This window comes from Acomys minous (genome assembly GCF_964271855.1).
Source record: "Acomys minous genome assembly, chromosome: 2".
Lineage (NCBI taxonomy): Eukaryota > Metazoa > Chordata > Mammalia > Rodentia > Muridae > Acomys > Acomys minous.
The window spans coordinates 123250674-123270097 of NC_140484.1; the positions used below are offsets into that span (position 1 = coordinate 123250674).

General features: G+C 43.9%; 1 protein-coding gene across 7 annotated transcripts in view; it reads left to right on the forward strand.

Moving 5' to 3' along the window:
* SYTL2 (synaptotagmin like 2) overlaps window positions 1-19424 on the forward strand; it is a 108129-nt gene that overhangs the window by 47730 nt on the left and 40975 nt on the right. For 6 of the 7 annotated variants that reach the window (XM_084759776.1, XM_084759777.1, XM_084759786.1 and 3 more), the window contains exons 3-5: window positions 9008-9159; window positions 11043-11175; window positions 18933-19014. In XM_084759776.1, the coding sequence (XP_084615902.1) occupies window positions 9008-9159; window positions 11043-11175; window positions 18933-19014 (367 nt within the window). The remainder of the gene's footprint in view (window positions 1-9007; window positions 9160-11042; window positions 11176-18932; window positions 19015-19424) is intronic. The other variant, XM_084759787.1, reaches the window with a different exon arrangement.

The window sequence follows — 19424 nt, forward strand, 5'->3', positions numbered from 1 at the left end:
ACAAACAAACAAACAAACAAACAAACAGAAATGGTGCTGGGGAGATAGCTCAGTCAGTCAAGTGGCATGTCAAGTAAGCATGGCCACATGTGCCTAGCATCCCACTGCTGGGAAAGCAGAAATTGAAGGCTGCTGAAGCCTACTAGCTAGCCAGTCCAGCAGAATGGGTGGGCTCCAGGTTCAGTGAGAGACGCCCATCTGAAAAAAAAACAAAAACACAAAAAAACCCGTAAGATGGAGAACAAGTACCTGTTGTCAACCTTTGGTCTTCTCACATTCCTGCACCAATACCACATATCAAAATTTAAAAAACAGAAATGAAGAAATGTAGCTGGTAGTTGAATGTTTTGTGTGGGGTGTGTGTTTGAGAGAGACGGCGGAGGGAGAAGGGAGAAAGAGTGAGACAGTGTTGCTATATAAACTAGTGTAATCCCAAACTCTTCCTGTCTCAGACTCTTACGTAGGGGGTTTATAGGAATGCATTACTTTGCCTATCTAACTTTGTTTATTTTATTATTATTATTATTATTATTATTATTATTATTATTATTATTATTATTTAAAGAATCATGACTAAAAGTTAAATTTTAGTTCTTAGAATTTAAAATGTAAGAGAAGTAGTTCATATTTGTGAACGCTCTTAGAATTGCTAGCATCAGTTTTAAAAGAAAAATCAAAAGTGCTCTCCAAACAGGCCAAGTTTACATTTGACTTGGGTCCTTCACAGAGAAGTGGCAACTTGACCCACTATCCTTTCTGAATGGAGTCCAAACATTGCGGTCAACGTTCCTACCTCTTTTATTCATCTCCACGGTAGGAAGGACACTAGAGCCGCTGGGTGACCGGACTTCATTATTCCCTGTCCCTCCTTGGGTCTGGGCCCCGCCACCTACTGTGTCTGTAATTATGGGCTTGGAAAACAGTGAACGAGTTCCTGAATGTAAGTTAGCAGTGTTAGCATAGTGGTTCCCAGTCCATTTCCTGGAACAGCAAGTCTACAAACAATGGGTTTATTTGACTAAACATGAATGCTTTACAATATTAACAACCTGATCCAAGCACTTGCCTGATTATTGCTACTGAGGCCAGTAATTAAACAGTGTTTATTGAGTTACAAGGAGCTTAATATGCTCATTATTTCTCATGATCTTCTACTGTTTTGAACAACTGAGCATTGGGGTGTGATATGATTTATTGCATGTGGAACTTTACTATGTGGCAGGTGGGTGACTTGCTCAGCAAATAGATGCCGCAAGTGAGAACCAAGTCCTGACCTCTACAGGGTCTTTCTCCCTCTGGGACAGACCAGTGGAGGAGGGGGTGTCAGTCATGACACAAGGCTGACATTGAGCTGTGATCATGAGAATGGGGCCATGCTTTCTCCCACGTCACTTACAACACTTCTTGGGGGACTCCCCACAGAGGTAGAATACTGACACCAATTCAGCCATCAGAACTTCTTGGTAGCGTTAATGCCCACCCGTTCACAATTGAAAGAGCCTTTGCTAAACTTTATCCTCTTAGATTTCTTGTGAAAACCCTCAGCTTCGGCAAGGCAAGGGCTCTACCATCTACTTAGGAGCAAAGTACAGCCAGGCCACGGTCTCTGCGGTAGTGCCACGTGTCCTTTGTCAGACTCTCCTTGGTCAGCTGTTCCGGATGGGCCTAGCAGGTTTCTGAGGGTTCCTGGAACTGCTGTTTTATTGCTGTTGTAAATACATGAGAGGAAGTAGCCTAGAGGTGATTAAAAAAAAAAACAACAACAAAAAAAACAAAACAAAAAACCAACAAAACAACATGGCTACTAACATGGTTTGCACATTTTTCTAACTAGGCATCAGGAGTTTCTTTTGGACTAGACCACGGATGGTCACAGGAGTGTGGATGCTACCGAGAAAGCTGCATCTGGCATGCTGCACACAAGAAGGTTCTTGTTCTGTGGCTCAGTTGCTTCAGGGAAAGGGATCTCAGGGATGGATGCGAATCTCTCCCCCTTCTGGTCCAGACTGGCTTTCCAGTTTCTGAAAATTATCCTCTTTGGGCTTTGGCTTAGCAGCTGCTTTGCGATCCTTCACGGTTTATCTTTCTTTTCTGGTACATCAGAGCTTGATAGCTGTGGCAACATTTGTTGATCCGCCTCAGTCATTTTACAGCCAGGCAGGATGGAAAGGCAGGGAGAACGGAAGTGAGTTACCCAGGCTCACGCAACTGGTCGGTGAGAAAGCCATACTCTCGGCCCAGCACTTTCTATCTGTCTTATGCTATTTGTTGAAACTTTCTCCCCAGGACTGAACGACGATAGTTCAGGAATGACAGGGACCTCAGAATCAAGTCCAATTACCAGTAGTTAATCATCTGTGCCTCATTAGGACAAGTCACTTAACCTCCTTTCCGAGCCCCAACTCAGACAGTGAGAATGACCAGGGCCTGACCAGGCGAGGATTGGAAAAGTGCCTTCTAAATCTTCCTGGCATGCAAAGGCGATGGGTACGTTTGAATCTTCTTTCCCACCACGTAGCTAGTGCCTCTCAAAGAGAATGCTGGCTAAAAAGCTTGATTGCTTATCAGGGAATTACTTCCTCAAGTCTCAACTATTTTTAACCCCGTAAAATTTAATTGCATATTTTATAAATGAAGAGACTGCCCTGGAGAGTGATGGGAATGCTATGTGAAGATGATTGCAGACATGACCCCAGCCCTCAAGGGCCTTCATCCATTCAAAGGTTTATCAGTTGGAAATTTTAACATTTAAATTTTGCTCTCTTGGTTTTCATCACGTTAAAAACGTGGTTTTACAGCTTCAGTTGTCCTTCTTGTTGTCCGAGACAAACTGGTGATGTATTAATTGTGGTTAGCAGCATTAGAAAAGTAAACTTGCCATTGGTATCTATTCTGTAAGTATGTGGTGCATCTGTGCGTGCATGCATGCATGCATGTGTGTGTGTGTGTGTGTGCATGCATGGGTTTGTATATCTGGATGAAGCCATGTTCATGTCATAGTGTAGATGTACATGCCTGAGAAAAGCCTTTGGTGTTGTCCCCTGACTTCCATACATTTCGAGACGTAGTCTCTTTTGTGGTTCACTACTGCAGCTATCAGAATACATGTCCTATAAATGACTCCCATCTTGCTATAGAATCCAGAGCTTGTAGATTTGTGCTTCTTTACCCAGTGTTATGCTAGTTCTGAGGGTTGAAGTCAGATCCCCATGCTTGTGTGCAGAGCTATCTCTTTAGCTCCTTCCCATTCCTCACTGTGTAGCCCAGGTTAGCCTCTGTCTCAGCTTCTCATGCACTGGGATTCCCATTGTGAATTACTTCCATGTATTAATTCTTTATGACATTGGAAATACAGCCATCCCATAGTCATGGGGACACCAGTGGAGGGCTTGTGCACTGTCGTCTACACGGCCAGGCACTGATTCAGAATCCTGATCAGTGGGGCTGTAGACAAGGTTTACATTCTCGTTGAAGCTGGATTGTCACTTTTCACACATCTAATATTTTGAGTTGTTCATGTCCAAATCCATGCAAGACACTTTGGGCATGACATAGGTTATATGCTACCTCACACTGACTTAATGGATGATAAAAAATGAGCATCACACAGGAGACTCACCCAGTTCCTAAACCACCCAAGCTATTGGTGTTAGAATATGGACTTGGACCCAGGGGCATATCCTTGCAAGGTCTCTGGGTTCACACATAGGAAGGCAACAGCTCCCGGTTACTCTTGATGCCACATCTGTCTTCTGTGCTATATTTCTACCTCAGTCACAAGCTTTGGGCTCAAGTTACTATCATTCTTGTGACCCTAATTCCTGAGTGGGGATATGTGATAGGTTACCAGGGAAGCAGACATCAAAACAGATGTTTTTCTCTTTCACTCGGTCCCTCTGTCTGACTCTTCCACCCTTAAGGGAAACATTACTATACATACACATGTGTAATTTTAGACTTTTATGGTTTGAAAATGACACACTGCTGAAGTGGCGTTTCCTGTGCTTTGCGTCACCCTGCCAGCAGGAAATTGCTGCACACATCTGCCTGTGCTCCACACCAGCACCACGTCCTGACCCCCCATATGCATACAACCACATCTACAGCGATGGGCGTTTTTGCAGTAGATACCATCTCAACCACTACCACATCTTATGGTGCTCAGCTGCCTTTTTGGGGGGACACTGCTGCTTTTTAAATGAAAGCTGTTTTCATCGAAGAACAGGCTTCTAGGACTAGTGGTGGCATTTTCCATGAAAGTAAAGCAGAAAGAAATGTGTGGTTTTTCCCAGAGCTGCAGCCTCCGGGTGCCCTTCTCCTGCATTTTCTTTTCTCAGAATGGTAGTTCTACCCCCTTCAACAGATGGGGAAACAGAGTGGAAGACAGTAAGCAGCCTGTACAATGACAATTTTGCTGATCAACAGAAAACCCTGTGTGCTCTTCCACTCTATGCTGAATCTGAGCAGATGGCAGGGATCTGTGATATGCCCCCCCCCAACCCCCCAGAATGAATTTATCATTTTAAGGGACATTTCTATACACTTTCTTTCTAGACCTGTTGGTTTCCATCAATGCTTGAGTCCCTTGGGAGAAAGAATGACAAGTGATAATTACCTTAGAATCCAAAATATTTTTAGGCTTTCCCAGGCAGGCCTGCAGCGCTGAGAGTCAAGCTAACTTCTGTATTACCTGACCAAATCTCTTAACTTCTCTAGGCCTGAATTATCTCATTTACAACATGAGGCCATTTTAAAGTAACACAATTTTTATCATCTTTCTCAGAATATATTGAGGGGTGGGGAGGAAGAGTGCTGGAGACTGAATATGAGTATCTCATCTCTTGGACCATCTACTGAGCTTTCCCACTCCCATCTGAGTAGGCAGTATTGACCACGTCTGTGATGTCAGGCCTATGTTGATCATGTTGAAGAGCTGGAAGTTGTAGCGCATGTGTGCACACACTGAAAAGGAGGTGGGCTGAGGCCAACTTTGAATCCAGTTTGGAAAACGCCACTGTTCTTGTTTTCCTCTGCAAGTCTGAATACTCTCCGTGCACAGAAAAGAGTGGGCACTGGCCATCAGGGCTGTAGATTGGGTTTCATACATAACTCCAAAAATATTCCTGGTATATGTTCGGAAACCAATGAATGGCTAAGTGAACAAACGATCAGAAAAGGCTTAGAATGGCATTTTCCAAACAGAGCAGGCACAATGGCCATTTCTTCTATTGGCTAAATTCTTTATCGTAAAAATCACAAGGATGAAATGACATGCTGAGGTTAAGAGCCAAGTGTGCGCTCACTCAAGCAAAGACTGTGAAGACGTTGATGAACAGAGTGGAGGACTGTGCATGGGCATAACTCACGTAGCCTGTGCTGTTTGTGCACTCACCGGGGCCTTGGCAGCCAGTTATTAGATGAGAGACCAAGGTTTCAGAGACCTCCATAGGCTCTATTGCAAATGCTTTTCAGTTAACAAAACAACTGAATGCTTGGTCTGAAAGGTTGATGGAACAGTGGCCCTTATGGACTGAGTGCTGTTCTCCTGCTCACCTGCCCCCCAGTGGTCACCCAGGCATCTCCTTCATGCTGATGTGTATGTGAGGAGAGGAGAAATGTGAGCAGTGTCCGTCCCAAGAAACTTACCCCCCACCCCACCCTTTAGCTAGATGCAACAGCAATTAGAAAATCCGGGGCTAATATGACTCATTCAATCGTAGGTCAGAAGAAAGGAGAGAAAAAAAAAAATAGCAGAGCTATTACAAGAGAAGATTTTAGCACCACCACAGTGGTGTTATTCAAATGATTGACAGCTTTATGAACTTAGTCTTTGATGTCACACATGTGGAGTCATCTACAGAATATTACAAGCGACCAAGATAGAAAAAACTGGTTATTAAAGCCGGCAGCAATAATCATGTTAGAAAACACAAAAGCGGCCTTCACTAAATTTAAAAAAAAAATTCTCATTCTTTTGCCACTCTGAAACAAAAGAGCCAGAAACCCTGTCCTTACCACAGTGCTTACCCACCTCTTCTGGGGGCCTGTGTCTCCATGGGTGTGACTCACATGGCCTCTGGGCTCCTTGTGCACTCATCCGGGCCTTGCAAGTGGTTGTTAAGATGAGGGGAGACCAAGGTTGCATAGACCTACAAAGGCTCTATTTCGAATACTTTTCAGTTAACAAAAGCAGCCTCATGAAGAGAAACGGGAGCCACTGTGCTGTGATCGTTTGTGGTACGCCAATGGATGACTCTATTTCATGATGTGTGTGTGTGTGTGTGTGTGTGTGTGTGTGTGTGTGTTTGGTTTTTGTTGTTGGTTTTTTTTTTCCTGTTCTGATGAGAGATGAGCTAGTCCCACCACATCAGAAACCCCTGCCACTCTGTTGGGATATGGTCCCCTGAGACTTGGTTACCTCTTTTCTTACTCAGATTGTAGTGGGCATTGAGCATTTTTTTTCTTTTCTTTCTTTCTTTTTTTTCATTCATTCATTCTTTCTTTCTTTCTTCTCCCCCCCCCCCCCAAGACAGGGTTTCTCTGTGTAGCCTTGGCTGTCCTGGACTCTCTTTATAGATCAGGCTGGCCTTGAACTCACAGCGGTCTGTCTGCCTTTGCCTCCCGAGTACTGGGATTAAAGGGGTGCGCCACCACGCCCAGCCCCGTTGAGCATTTTTAATTGCTCAGTGATGTGCTCACTCCATCAACCCCCGTGCCAGTCTCTGTGCTTCATGGTGGGACTCTAAATGGTGACCATGATGTAACCCTTGTCTTTAATGGCTCTGTAGCCTCCATAGACGACAGTCTTAGGATACTGTGTGAATGCTGAAGGGAGGTATTGTGAGAACAAGGAAAAATGTGTCTTTGTGATGCTCAGGCCGGGTCTGCAGAAGCAGCAGCAGGAAGGGATGCTCTGGATAGAGACGCCAGGGGAAGACATTCAGAGGTCACTGGCCTCGTTACAAGAGCTGGGCACTGCTAAGTTCTTCCTGGCAAGCACTTCAGTGAATTATGTCAGAAGTCTTCAAGGGCAGGGCCTGTTCTCCTCATCTTTACAAACAAGGAGATAGATTCTCTAACCTGACCGTTGTCATGTTTAGGCAGCATCCAAAATAGGCTCTGGTCCTAGTTGGGAGAACCTCCAGCCCATAGTCTTTCAGCCATACTTTGCTACCCCTAATACCTACAGGTCACAGAAGAGCAATGTTGAGAACAAGAAGTTGAATGTGCTGGCAAGTGGGGCCTTGGGAGTGTCTTCTTGGAATTGAACCCAAAATGCCAGTCTGAAGCCAGGTGGTCAGGGGCCCCAGATGGCATTCCTTCACTCTGCGGGCATATTGTTTCTAAGACACTAAGCAAATATATACGGAATGAAGGCCCTCCTTCCAGGAGCCCAGTCTGACCATGGAGAGGTGGATTTTTTTTTTCCTTCTAGAATTGGACAGAACCTTGGTCCTATTGGAAGGAGAAAAATTAAGAGTGACAGCCATCAGCTCAGCAGGGACTGTCTGCTTGGTCAAAAGCCTTAGGCAGTGAGAAACTATCAGATGCATTTAAAAAGAACCATAATCCTTTGGTGTCTCAGGGCTGTAAAGTAATGATGCTATGCCTGTCAGGATTTGTAGATAGGCAGTTGTGTCAACATGTGACTAAGGGCCGTGATGAGCACATTAGGAGCAGAATCACTTCTTCCCAGGTGATCGGGGAAGAGGGGCGGAGCTTCTGGCGGAGTCTGTATTTGAGAGACAAAGAGCCACTTTCCTCAAGCATACTTAGGAAAGAGGGGTCATCCTTGCTAGGCCTGGGTGACCACCCCTCCAGCTCCTTTCCCATTAGATGTGCCTGTGTGCTGTCCTCATCCCCAGCCTGGCCACTCGGTTGGCCCATTTCCATTCTCCAGCTAAGACAGACTTGCACACAGACAAGGAGCATCTAAGCATGAGTGAAAACTGTAGACCTGCTTGGTTTTGTGCAACACATTACCTCTCAAGAGTTCAAAGTTTCAAAAGGCCTTTATTGAATTTTACTCTGAGCGTATCTCTATGAAGAAGAAAAGGTAGATTTGGGACTCTCATCTCACTGACTAGAAGGATGTGGAAATTAAAAGACTCGGTGATTAGAACATCATTTCCCCAACCAGTATAAATTAGGGATGTTTCAGGAGGGCCTTGGTTGGCTCTTTAGGCTTTGGTTACTCAGTAAGCATGAATGATTGTGGAACCTTTAAGCAATCTCTGCACTCAGGGGGCTTGCCTGTCCCTCCTCACTGTACCCTGCCTCAGCACATGGAACACCATGCCCCTCCCTTCCCAGCCTTCCGGGAAAGTCTCCCATAAACTCATTTCACTGAAAAGGGAAGAACAGAGGAATTTACCCACCACACACTAGTTGTCCAATGAGTGCTTAATAGACCCTCATAAGATGTTTGGGTGGTTTATTTGTTTTAATTGTCAGAGAAACCCTGTGAGGTGGGGTAGTTACCGCATTTTACAGATGAGGAAAATAGCCAGGGGCACTTTCCCCATTATTTCTCTCTACTGTGCCCATTTGAATAGCAGACATAGAAGGCTGCAACTAAGAAGTGAATCTGCTCTTGAGAAGCATCAGCCGAGTGGTTAAGAGCATCTGCTGCTCTTGCAGAGGACCTGAGTTCAAATTCCAGCACCTACAACTCACAGCTGTCTGTAACTCCAGTTCTAGAGCAAGCTGACACCCTCTCCTTGCATCTGTGGGCAATTCATGCCCATTGTGCATTTATTTACATGCAAATCATTCATACACATAAAATAAAAATAAATAAAATATTTTAAAAACTGTGCTTGGCATAGCTGGTTTGGTTTTTTTAGTCAAAGCAGGGCATTTGTAAGTCATCAGGGAGGTTTGGGGCACATAAATTAGGGAGAGCTTATTTTGCCTGCATATTTATGAATTCCTTCACACAGTGTCACAGCGAACTCGTTTATTTCCTTTGTGTTCTTATCCAAGTAAAGTTCTTTTCCTTTCGTAGACATTTGCCTGAAAAAATTAAGGACGACCAACAACTAAAGAATATGAGTGGCCAATGGTTTTATGAAGCCAAGGCAAAAAGACACAGGGACAAAATCCATGGTGTTGATATCATCAGAGCATCCATGAGAAGGAAGAGGCTCCCAGTGGCAGGTGAGGTTGCGGCCAACATTCGTTTAGGGAAGGGTATGAGACTCTTCACTGAAGTCTGTTGAAGGGAATCAATTGTGGGAATGCTTTGTACAGTGCATGGCTATGGAGGAAGACAATTCTTTGGGCATCACAAGCCTTGGTGCTTGGGGATTATGAGGAACGTGCATACCTTTGTGCATGCATATGAGAGTGCATGTGTGTGTGTGTGTGTGTGTGTGTGTGTGTGTGTGTGTGTGTGTGTGTACATGCACATGAGTGTGTATAGATATACATGTAGTTATATTCATGTATGTGAAGGCCTGAAGTCATTCCCAGGTAGTTCTTTTAACATTGGTGCTGGGTATCAGACTCAGGTCCTGATGTTTGCATGGAAAACAGTTTTTCGACTCAATCACCTCCCTCAGCTCCTTCTTGGCTTTTAATTCCGGAAGTTCAAAACTTTCTGAGTAGCACAAAAGATTCAGGCAGAAATCAGGTTTCATATTCAATGACCATGGCTTGTGGTTCTTCTTTAATCAGCTAAGCACATTACTTAAAGGACTATAAGAGGTCACTTAGAATTCTTTTTATTTCACCACTTTATTTTGTTTACAAATTTCTATCTAATTTCTATTTAACTCAAGATTAGTCATTGTGAACCTCTAGGCCTAGCTTACACACACACACACACACACACACACACACACACACACACACACACACATACACACACTTAGGCATTTAATATGTAACAAATGTTAATTATCTGTTTTTTAACTGTAGCAGCAATTTTGTAAGGTATACTTTTCCTGTAAACTTCATAGGGAAACTTGGGCTAACTTGCCCAAGGCCATATTATTGCTAAGTGGCGAAGCTGGGATTTTGGATATTTTGACTGTATTACACTTATTGCAGATAAAGATTGGCCTCTAAGCATGTAAAGTGCTCTGCCTGCAGCTGGCTTGGTTTTCAAGCGTACTCAGGTGGTAAGAAATCTTGGGTGGTACTGGTTAGCACTGTGAACTCCACCTATAATCAAAGATGCTAGGCAGGTGTATGGCAAGACCAGGAGCAGGTAGCTTCCACCTTGGGATAAATCTACAAATTGGAAGCCTGAACATTGTCCCATCTTAACACTGACAAAAGTATCCTTGACACTTACAGTATGGCCTTAGGAAGTTTTCTTGAGCTTTTTTTTTTTTTCAATTTGCAAATTTACAAACCTGAAAAATCTCTCTCACTGTATAGGATAATGTCTGCAAAGAACTCAGCATAGTTCTTGATCATTAGTCACCAGTCAGTTGATGCTAATTGTTACAGAGATTCAGGTAAAGAGAATGCTGAGTATTGAGAGGAAGAAAAGATTCCTAAAGACATAGCACAGAGGTTTTATGGGGCAACGTCATCTGAGTTGTGTGTTGTGGAAAATTTAGAATTTGGATTTGTAAAGAGATCTATTCGGTAGGAGAGGTGCTGGAGGGGAGCATCCTAAATTAGGACAATTTGTCTACTTTTGTACCTCTGAGCCAAGCATTGTGTTTGGCCCATTGTAGGCATTTATTAAATGCTTGATAAGGCTCTCAATGATTACTCCCACTCTCAGCATCTCCTGTCTAAATATATCCAGTCCTGGCTCCAGTTCAGGTGGGATTAATTTGAAGGCAGTTAGAACTCTGTTCCAGTGGTCACTAGGTTCCTGTAACTTTAAAGGCACAGCTATCCTTTCAGGAGACTGGGAAGCAGGGACCTGAAGCCAGAGGAATATGCTTACTTCCCTCACAGCTAGAATTTTGGTCCTGAGACCCAGTGATCATCTTGGGACTTGGAAGGCCTCACTGAGAGGAGCCGATGAGAAGGGTGTAGATGGTAGATGTGAGAGCTAACCTTTCTGCTTCCTGTTTCAGCAGAGCAGAATAAAGACACAGCAGCGAAGGCAAAGGAGAGCTGGGTGAATAATGTCAACAAAGATGCTTTCCTTTCCCCAGACCTAGCTGTTGTGGAAGAGGCAGAAGACGACACAGCCCCAGCAGGCCCAAGGTGAGACGCGACTTATGGGTTTCATGGCTTGCTGTGTTATACAGGCAAATGTGGGCTTGGGGTACAGATGCAGGACCAGAGTCTTAGGTGTGATGTTTGGGGAAAATTCTGGGCTCCGATGGGAATGGAGCCTGCCCAGGACTCTTCCAGAGCTCCCAGAATGTCCACTAAATCTCAACCTCACAGTCAAAATGTTAACTGATCGTTTCTTCCTGTGTCAGGAGCGGTGGGTTTTTATTTGTACTAAAGACTTACTCAGGGTAGGGTAAAGAGGTCTGGGAGTATTGATGTTCATTTCAGAGGACAGATGAGTTGTAGTCATTCTGTTATATCTGATACAGCAGGACAGATGGACAGATAAAGAGTGGTCAGAACTGGTTCTAATATCTGCAGGATATGGGCAAGTAATAGATAGCAAGTCTTCTTTAAAATGCAGTCTGCTCTGTATTGCAGTTTTGACATGACCACCTGTGGAGCTATGTTGTTCCAAAACCACTTTGGGGGCTTAATCGCTTGCTTTTAGGTACTCAGGGATACTCTCACTAGCATCTTTCTCTTGGAGTTACAGTTCTCTTGGGGTTGCATTTTACCTCTACTGCCCCAGTGGAGACAGCTGACTTCAGAACCTCATACTGGCATGAAGTCGATGTCTTTGATAGTGAGACACAACTGAGTTTAGGTCCAAGGCCAAGACACGGTGGAAGCAGAGATATTTCCAACAGTTTAAAGGCAAAGAATGCTTTGTGTATGCTACAGCTACTAACAGGCATTTCAGAACCAACATGAGAAATGGAATACTGGCTCTAATAAGGAATCTGCTTAATTACCTGTTTCCCATGAGCGGTGGGTGTCACTGTTTTCCACCAGAACCATTTTTTAATGTTTTGTTTCATCTATGTTAGTCTGTCATGTTGGCTGAAAGTTAAAGGTACCTTGATAAAAACTGCTGGTGATACTGTGACCTTAAAGTAGTACTGACTTACTTTCTTAAGCCTTTTCTTCCACAGCTCTGTAATGAGACTAATAGTTTTCTAAAGGGGTTTTTAGAAAACCAAGTAGCTAGTTAATGTAGAATTATTTTTTAATACATTTTTAAAAATATCACGACCACAGTTTCCCCTCCCTCCTCTCTTCCCAGGCCCCCTTACTTCCCCTGCCTCCTCATCCACCCTTCCTTCAGTTTGCTTCAGAAAAGGGCAGACCTCCTATGGATGTCACCCAAACACACATATCAGGTTGCAGTGAGACTAGGTGCATCCTCTCCTGTTAAGGTTACTAGGGCATCCCAGTAGGAGGAAAGGGACCCAAAGGCAGGCAATAGAGTCAGCGACACCTCCTGCTCTCACTGTTAGGAGCCCCACAAAAAGACCAGGGCATACAACTGGGACATATGTGTGAAAGGTCTAGGTCAGTTCCATGCAGGCTCCTTGGTAATTCAGTCACTGTCAGTCCCTATGGACCCACGTTAGTTGATTCTGTAAGTTTCCTTGTGGTGTCTTTGATACCTCTAGCTCCTACAATACTCCCCACCCCCCTCTGTAGGATTCCCTGAGCTCCACCTAATGTTTAATTGTTGAGTCTCTGCATCTGTTTCCATCAATTGGTGGGTGGAGCCTCTCTGATGACAGTAAGTGCAGAATTCTTAAGAAGCTCATCGCATGTAGTTGGTGCCAGTAAGTAAATATATGGGCTCTTGAATGTAACATTTCAAGAAACTCAGGACTTTGTGTAAGGGCACTCTGTCCCCTTGATGTCCTACCCGACCCTCATTGCCTGCTTATACCCCTGATGAAAGTGAGTCCTTACTGTTTTCTTTCTTACTTATTCTTCTCTCATTTATTACATCCTGACCACAGTTTCCCAGTCCTTCTCACCCCAGATCCACTCCCCCTTTGCTTCTCTTCAGAAAAGAGGAGGCCTCTCAGGGATAACAATCAAACATGGCATATCCAGTCACAATAAGACTTTCATAAAACAACAACAACAAAGATGAGGCCAAAATATTAGAAACCTTGGTAGAAAAGATATAGTCAATTAGACACATGACCAAGGAGCTGGGAGCCGATCTAGAATCTGGGCATGGTAGAGGCTGAGGATCATGCAGCATTGACCAACAGAGAGAACAAACACTGATACCCAAGAGGCAAGAAGACAGCTTGGGACATCAGAGGCAAACAGCTCATCCTACTGTTTGATCAAGCCCACCTTTCCTCCAGGCTCTCATTCCGTCTCAAAGGACTTGAGAGGCAAAGGTGCTCAACTCAGCTTTCTCATGCCCCCTCAGGATGATGGGCATTCCTCAGTCCTCCTTCCTTCCAGGCTATTATAACATCTGTGGTTTGAATATGCATTGTCTTCTGTGTAGCCTCACTCAGGTCTTTTGGTTCTTAACTGTAAACTGGAGCAGGGTTGCCTTACTAGGATGTTGTCAGATCAATGGAAAGAAAGCATGGGAACCGGTTACCATTTCTCAGGAAGAAGAGAAATTGGCAACGTCCAGATGGCGTTACAATTATACTATTATATTACCCGGATTAAGTGTGGTTCAGAAGGCAAGCACACAGCTGCTAGGCATATCAAGCCGGCTTTGCTCAGTCAAGGCCAGCTCTGTAAGACGTGGCATGGGTGGTAATCAGTTAGCTGTACACAGAGCTAATTTTGACTTCCTCCTTTCCATGTCAGAGGCCACCATTTTTCTTGGTATCAATCTGCTGCAAGGCTTCTCGCTTACGCTTTTCTAACCTTTGTGAGCTGGGCGTGTTAAGTGTGTTTCGGGGCCTGTACTTCCAGACTAAGTGATTTTCAATAGAATGACTCAACGCCTGTCAATATTTTCTTAACCAGGAGGGAAGAGTTGGGGAGGTGAGACTGGATAGTAAAGTTTCTTAAATAGGCACAGTGCCAAGATCCTTTGTTGTGCTGTAGCCATGAGACTATGGGGGCCCACTCATAAATTAAATGCTATGGGTGATCAGCAAGCAATAAGACATGGACAGCCGCTGCCTTCTTTATGAAACTCACCTTTGTTTACAGCTGTAGCGCTAGGAAGCTCCGAAAGGTTTATAAGCAGAACAGTGTTCCCTGCAGGGAAGCAGATGGAAATCAGGTCACCAGCAGCTGTAGTCCAGGTCACTAACTTAGCCAGGTGGTGTTTGTTGCCCTTCATATCCTATGGTGGAGGACCTGTTTCATTTTATTTTTAAACTTTGATCTCTAAATGTCCCAAGCTGACGCTGTCTGTAAAACAAATAAAATGCAGAAGAAGGAAAAAGTACCCAGTAGATCATTGTCTACTGGGCATTTTTGACAAATTTCTATAAATGGTCCTTAGCATACTCTCAGGGCCTGCACTTACATCACCATGAATCAGTGATAAGAAGTTAATAGATTGCCACCGGCCCATGAACCCCACATTGCTAGCATATCAAATCCCTTCATAAAGTCATCATTGAGCATGTGCACAACAGGCCACATAGCTTAGTCAATGTGAAGCGTACAGAATGAGGATGGGAGAAGCTCTTCCCTCTGTGCGTCAGAGCACAGCCCATAGATGAAGTGTAACAGGTCCTGCCTGGCATGGGAAACCAACGTTTGTTATCTGAGATGACAACATGTCTCATTAAACAAGTATGGGGCTCTGGGTACCACTGAGAGACTAATGGGTATCTACTGACCAGGGCCTTTGATGTCCCTGTTACAGGAACTTCTTTGGATTGAATGAAACTAGAAAAGGATGGGCCTTTTCATTTATCTCTTTCTCTGTCTGTTTCTTTGTTACCACCTGGTAGCTTTATATCGTTTTATCTCTAGGGTTGCAGAAGGCCAGCTGAGACATCTTAAATAACAAAAGTTGTTGTGGTGCAGTCTAAGCTATTGATTCTTTCTCTCTTCTAGCCCCTTGTCCTCTTCCCTGTCACATACCCCTAGATGCCTGGCAGTGTCATTCTTTCTTTTGGAACATTGACGATAGAAAACTGGAAGGCTCGGAATCAGGAGGGAGGTTGGCTGCTGTCAACATGTCTACTGTCCATTAGCTAGAATCTCTCTGGAGAATGTTTCCAAAATGAGTTGAGGAGGATTAGGCTTCACCATGGTTTCCCTTCACCATTTCCTTCCCCTGCACTGGCACATTTTCGTTTGAGATGGTGGGGAAATGAGGAGGTTAACTTCCCAGCATCCCATTCACCTTTGGTTTGGGAAGAATTAGATACTCTTTTGTGTAACAGCATTGTGAAGCAAAGTGTCAGCTTCAGTGTCTGTGTTTCTCTAATGCTCACTCTGTCACCGAACTCCTTCATACCCTCTGTGGAAAAAGAGCCAATAAGTCCCAACTTCATCCTCAGCTCTGAAATCATATTGTCTTTTTACATGAATGATATCTTTCCAGGAAGGCTTTTGTATGCACCTCCTTCTACCAGATGAGTTAACTATTTGCTAGAATTCCAGTAATAGGGTCAGCTTAAGGTACAAGATTGTCCTCAAAGAAGAAAGAGATGAGCCAATCAGTGGGACACTGCATTTGAGAATTCCCCCACTCCTTGAAGGATTGATAGGAAATCCAGTTATAAGAAAATTTCATTTCTAAGATGTCTGCCTCATAAAATTGTTAATATTGAGCTCTCAAGAGAATATTTAATCTTATCAGATCTTAGATTTACTCTGGTCAGTTATGGTAGTAAAAGCTCTATAGGCACATCAAACCATCTCATGCTTAGATGGAATATTTGTGTTCATCAAGTCTGTAGTGTGGACTGTTATTGTGTTAAACAAAGTGTGTACTCACAAAAATACTTGAAGGGCTTGAAGTATAATTTGTACTTTGCTCCCTTTTATTTGTCTCTGGGTTATTTCTCCATGTGTTTATCTGTTGAAGTATCACTGAGTACCACCAAATGCCAAGCAAAGAGCTAGATTACAGGTGAGACACACAACAGTAGCCTTCTTGGAACTTAACACCCAAAGGAGATAGAAATTACTTTTAAAAATAAAAAATAATTATTTGTAGGATTTCTTTCTGCTTCTAGAACTCGGATTGGCATCTAGTGATTTGTTTGTTTGCTTGCTTGCTTGCTTTTCTTTTTTTGAGACACAGTTTCTTTGTGTAGCCCTGGCTGTCCTGGAACTTGCTCTAGACCATGTTTGCCTTGGACTCACAATGAACCTTGAGTCTACAGTGCAGTGGTCACTGTCTGTGGCAAAACACTTTGTTTGATGTTGGATGAAGAATGCATTTATCTATGGGTATAAGGACCAATGAAGACTCAGGAGCCAGATGCTGGGGTGAAAAATCTGCTAGCTCAGACAGGTAGGAGAAAGCACCCAGCTGACCTTCCTATTCAGCTTACATCCTAATGGAAAAGGCCCAAAAGGATCACTAGCTCTGCTGACAGCCCAGGAGGAAAAGGTCAAAAAAAACCCCAAGGCCAAAGGTTTACTAGCTTAAAGAGCCAAAGGCCAAGGAACTGAGGAGCTGAGGAGGTGAAGAGCTCAAAGCCAAAGAGTTAAATACTAAAGAGAGCTAAAGACCCCTTCTACTTCTACACGCTGTCTTAAATACCCCTCAACTCCTACTCTTTAATCCCTGTCAGCTGGTTTCTTGCTCCACCTCTTGACCCAGGATTAACTTTATTAAATCCTGTGTACAGATAGCTCTTGGATTAAAGGTGTGTGTAAGGCTCAATCACGCCAAACAAAATCTCAGAGATCGCAATGGGATGAAAGGTAGGTTTTTACAGTTAACAATCTCAGGGATCAAATTGGGATCAAATATCCTGCAACAAAATATCTAAAATGTAGTTAGGAATTGTGCTAGTTTTATGTAGTGACAGTTGTGGATTCTCCTCCAAGATCCATGATTTCACCAGCACTGGATAAGTTGGCCACGCTTCCCTTACTGGCCTCTTAAAAAGGCACTGGAAAGAAAGTGCTTCCCAGTTCTGAGCTGTTGGCCTTTCATTGTGTGGGTATCAAGTTCTATCAGTGGCCATGCTTCTTTTTGACACTTTGCTGTTACACAACTTAATTTGACTTTGTGTCCATCTAGTGCCGGAATAGATTTCCTGTAATGTCTCTTTTGGTCCAAATTCTGGTTCCATTATAAGTTTTTCCTGTGTTTTCCATTTTATACATCCTACTTTCTTTCTTTCTTTCGTGTGATCAAGCTGTAAAATGACACCTCATCTGCTACACTTTACTTTGGGATCAATAAGGAACGTGATGGAAGGAAGAATGGCTTTCTTAAGAGCTTAATGGTTTCCGGGGACTAACTGTGGGGAAAAAAAAATAGCAGTTCAAGTACAGAAACAAGAAAACAAGAAAAGGAAACCATGAAATATCTAGCCTCAGGGTTTCATGGCAGTGATCATGGGCAATGCTTCACGGCCCTAGGGTGAATTTTTTTCCTTGCCTCGGCTTTCTGTTTCTCTGTCATGTAGGGAAAAGTCATCACCTTCAGAGGATTTTTCCAAGGTCTTGACTCTGATGTCACTGAGAACTGGTGAAGATTAACAGGGAACAGTGGTTCCGGCCAATGGTGATGTCATTTTTTTTATGTCTAAGGCAAGACTACTGAAGCGGAGCTTCTCAGCAAGCTAATTCTCCTCCTCTCCTGGGACTCTGTGACCCACTTGTCTTCTTACTCATAGTCAAAAGAATGACCTGCTCAACCCACCACTCTCAGTGAACTCTTGCTTTACTTTCCCCCTGGGGCTGCCCTGCCTGTCACGGATCAGAGAGTCCTCAGCACTTCTTTTTCTCTCTCTCTCTTTCTTTCTTTCTTAACTTTTTTGTTGTTGTTGTTCTTTTTAAATTTTTTAATTAATTCACTTTACATCCTGGTTGTAGCCCCCTCCCTCATCTCCTCCCGGTCCCATCCTTCCTCTCTCTTACCCCTCCCCCTCCCCTTGTACCTCAGAAAGGAAGAGACCGCCTCCCTTCTATTCTGACCCCAGTCTATCAGGTCTCATCTGGACTGCTTGCATCCTCTTGCTCTGTGGACTGGCAAGGCCGCCCCGCCAAGGGGAAGTATGGGTACCAGAGTCCATGTCAGAGGCAGCCTCTATTCCCCATATTCAGGGACTCACAAGGAGACTGTGCTGCCTATCGAGTACCTCTGAGTAGGGGGTCTATGTCCTCACCATGCATGGTCCTTGGCTGGCGCATCTTTAAACCAGCTGCAGTCATCTACCTACCCACTATCTGCTCAATGCCCTTAGGTACTTGTCTTTTTGAATTTGAGTAAGAATTCATCTATGAATTTGTGTGTATGGTCTTGGTGCACAACCATCTGACTAGGTTGTTCTGTTTGCCGGATCACTCACTTTACTGAGTCTTTGCTCAGTTATGTCCTATACATATTAGGGGAAACACTGATAGAATTGAGATTTCCTGACATTATTTCACCCATAAAATCCATTGTTCACTTTCTTATTTGTATATGACCTTAGATTTAAGCTTGAAATGGGTTCGTTTCTGCAAGTTTAAGTTGTGGACCCAACCTGGACCCAAGCATTTTCACAGTCTGAACAGGTGCTTTTGTCCTTTCTCGTGCTGCCCTTGCATTCTTTGCTCCACCATTGCCTTTGCTGTGGTGCCTAACGTGGCTGGACTGCAATTTCTTCCCCCTTACCCCACTCCTTGCAGTTCCATCTTATAAACTCCCTCCCCTGCCCAGTCTTTCAAGCTCTTGGCTGGGGAGCCCTGATTCATGCACCCTACAGGGTAAGGGTTTAGTCTCTGAATGATTGTTTCTTTTGCAGCTCCAGTGGGGTGGATCCAGCTTCCAGCCAGATTGATATGTCCCAGGAAAATACAAGGAATCCAGCTGTGTCTCTGCCCAAGGTAGATTGATCCTGGATGGTTAAAAATCTTGTTATTGGCAGGAATGTCACTCTCCTCATCAGATCAAAGCAGATCTTGTAAATTCACTGTGTGTATTATATGTGGCTAACTTGGGTGTTTAGTTTAAGAAGTCACTCCTGTCCTGCGGTGGATAAAGTTGGAAATCATTATGTTTGTGCTGCTAACGACCCAGATTTCTTTCTGTCTTCAAGAGTTAAACAATCCAAGGCCTGGAGAGATGGCTCAGTACTGAAGCATCCACTGTCCTTACAGAAGGCATGAGCTTCTTAACTGCCTGTGACCCCATGCCTCCAGCCTCTGTGGGCGCCTGCATGCTCACGTGCCTACCCTCAGCAAAATACATAATTAAACCTTAAAATTTTTTTAAAGACCCAGGTGGTGGCCCATCA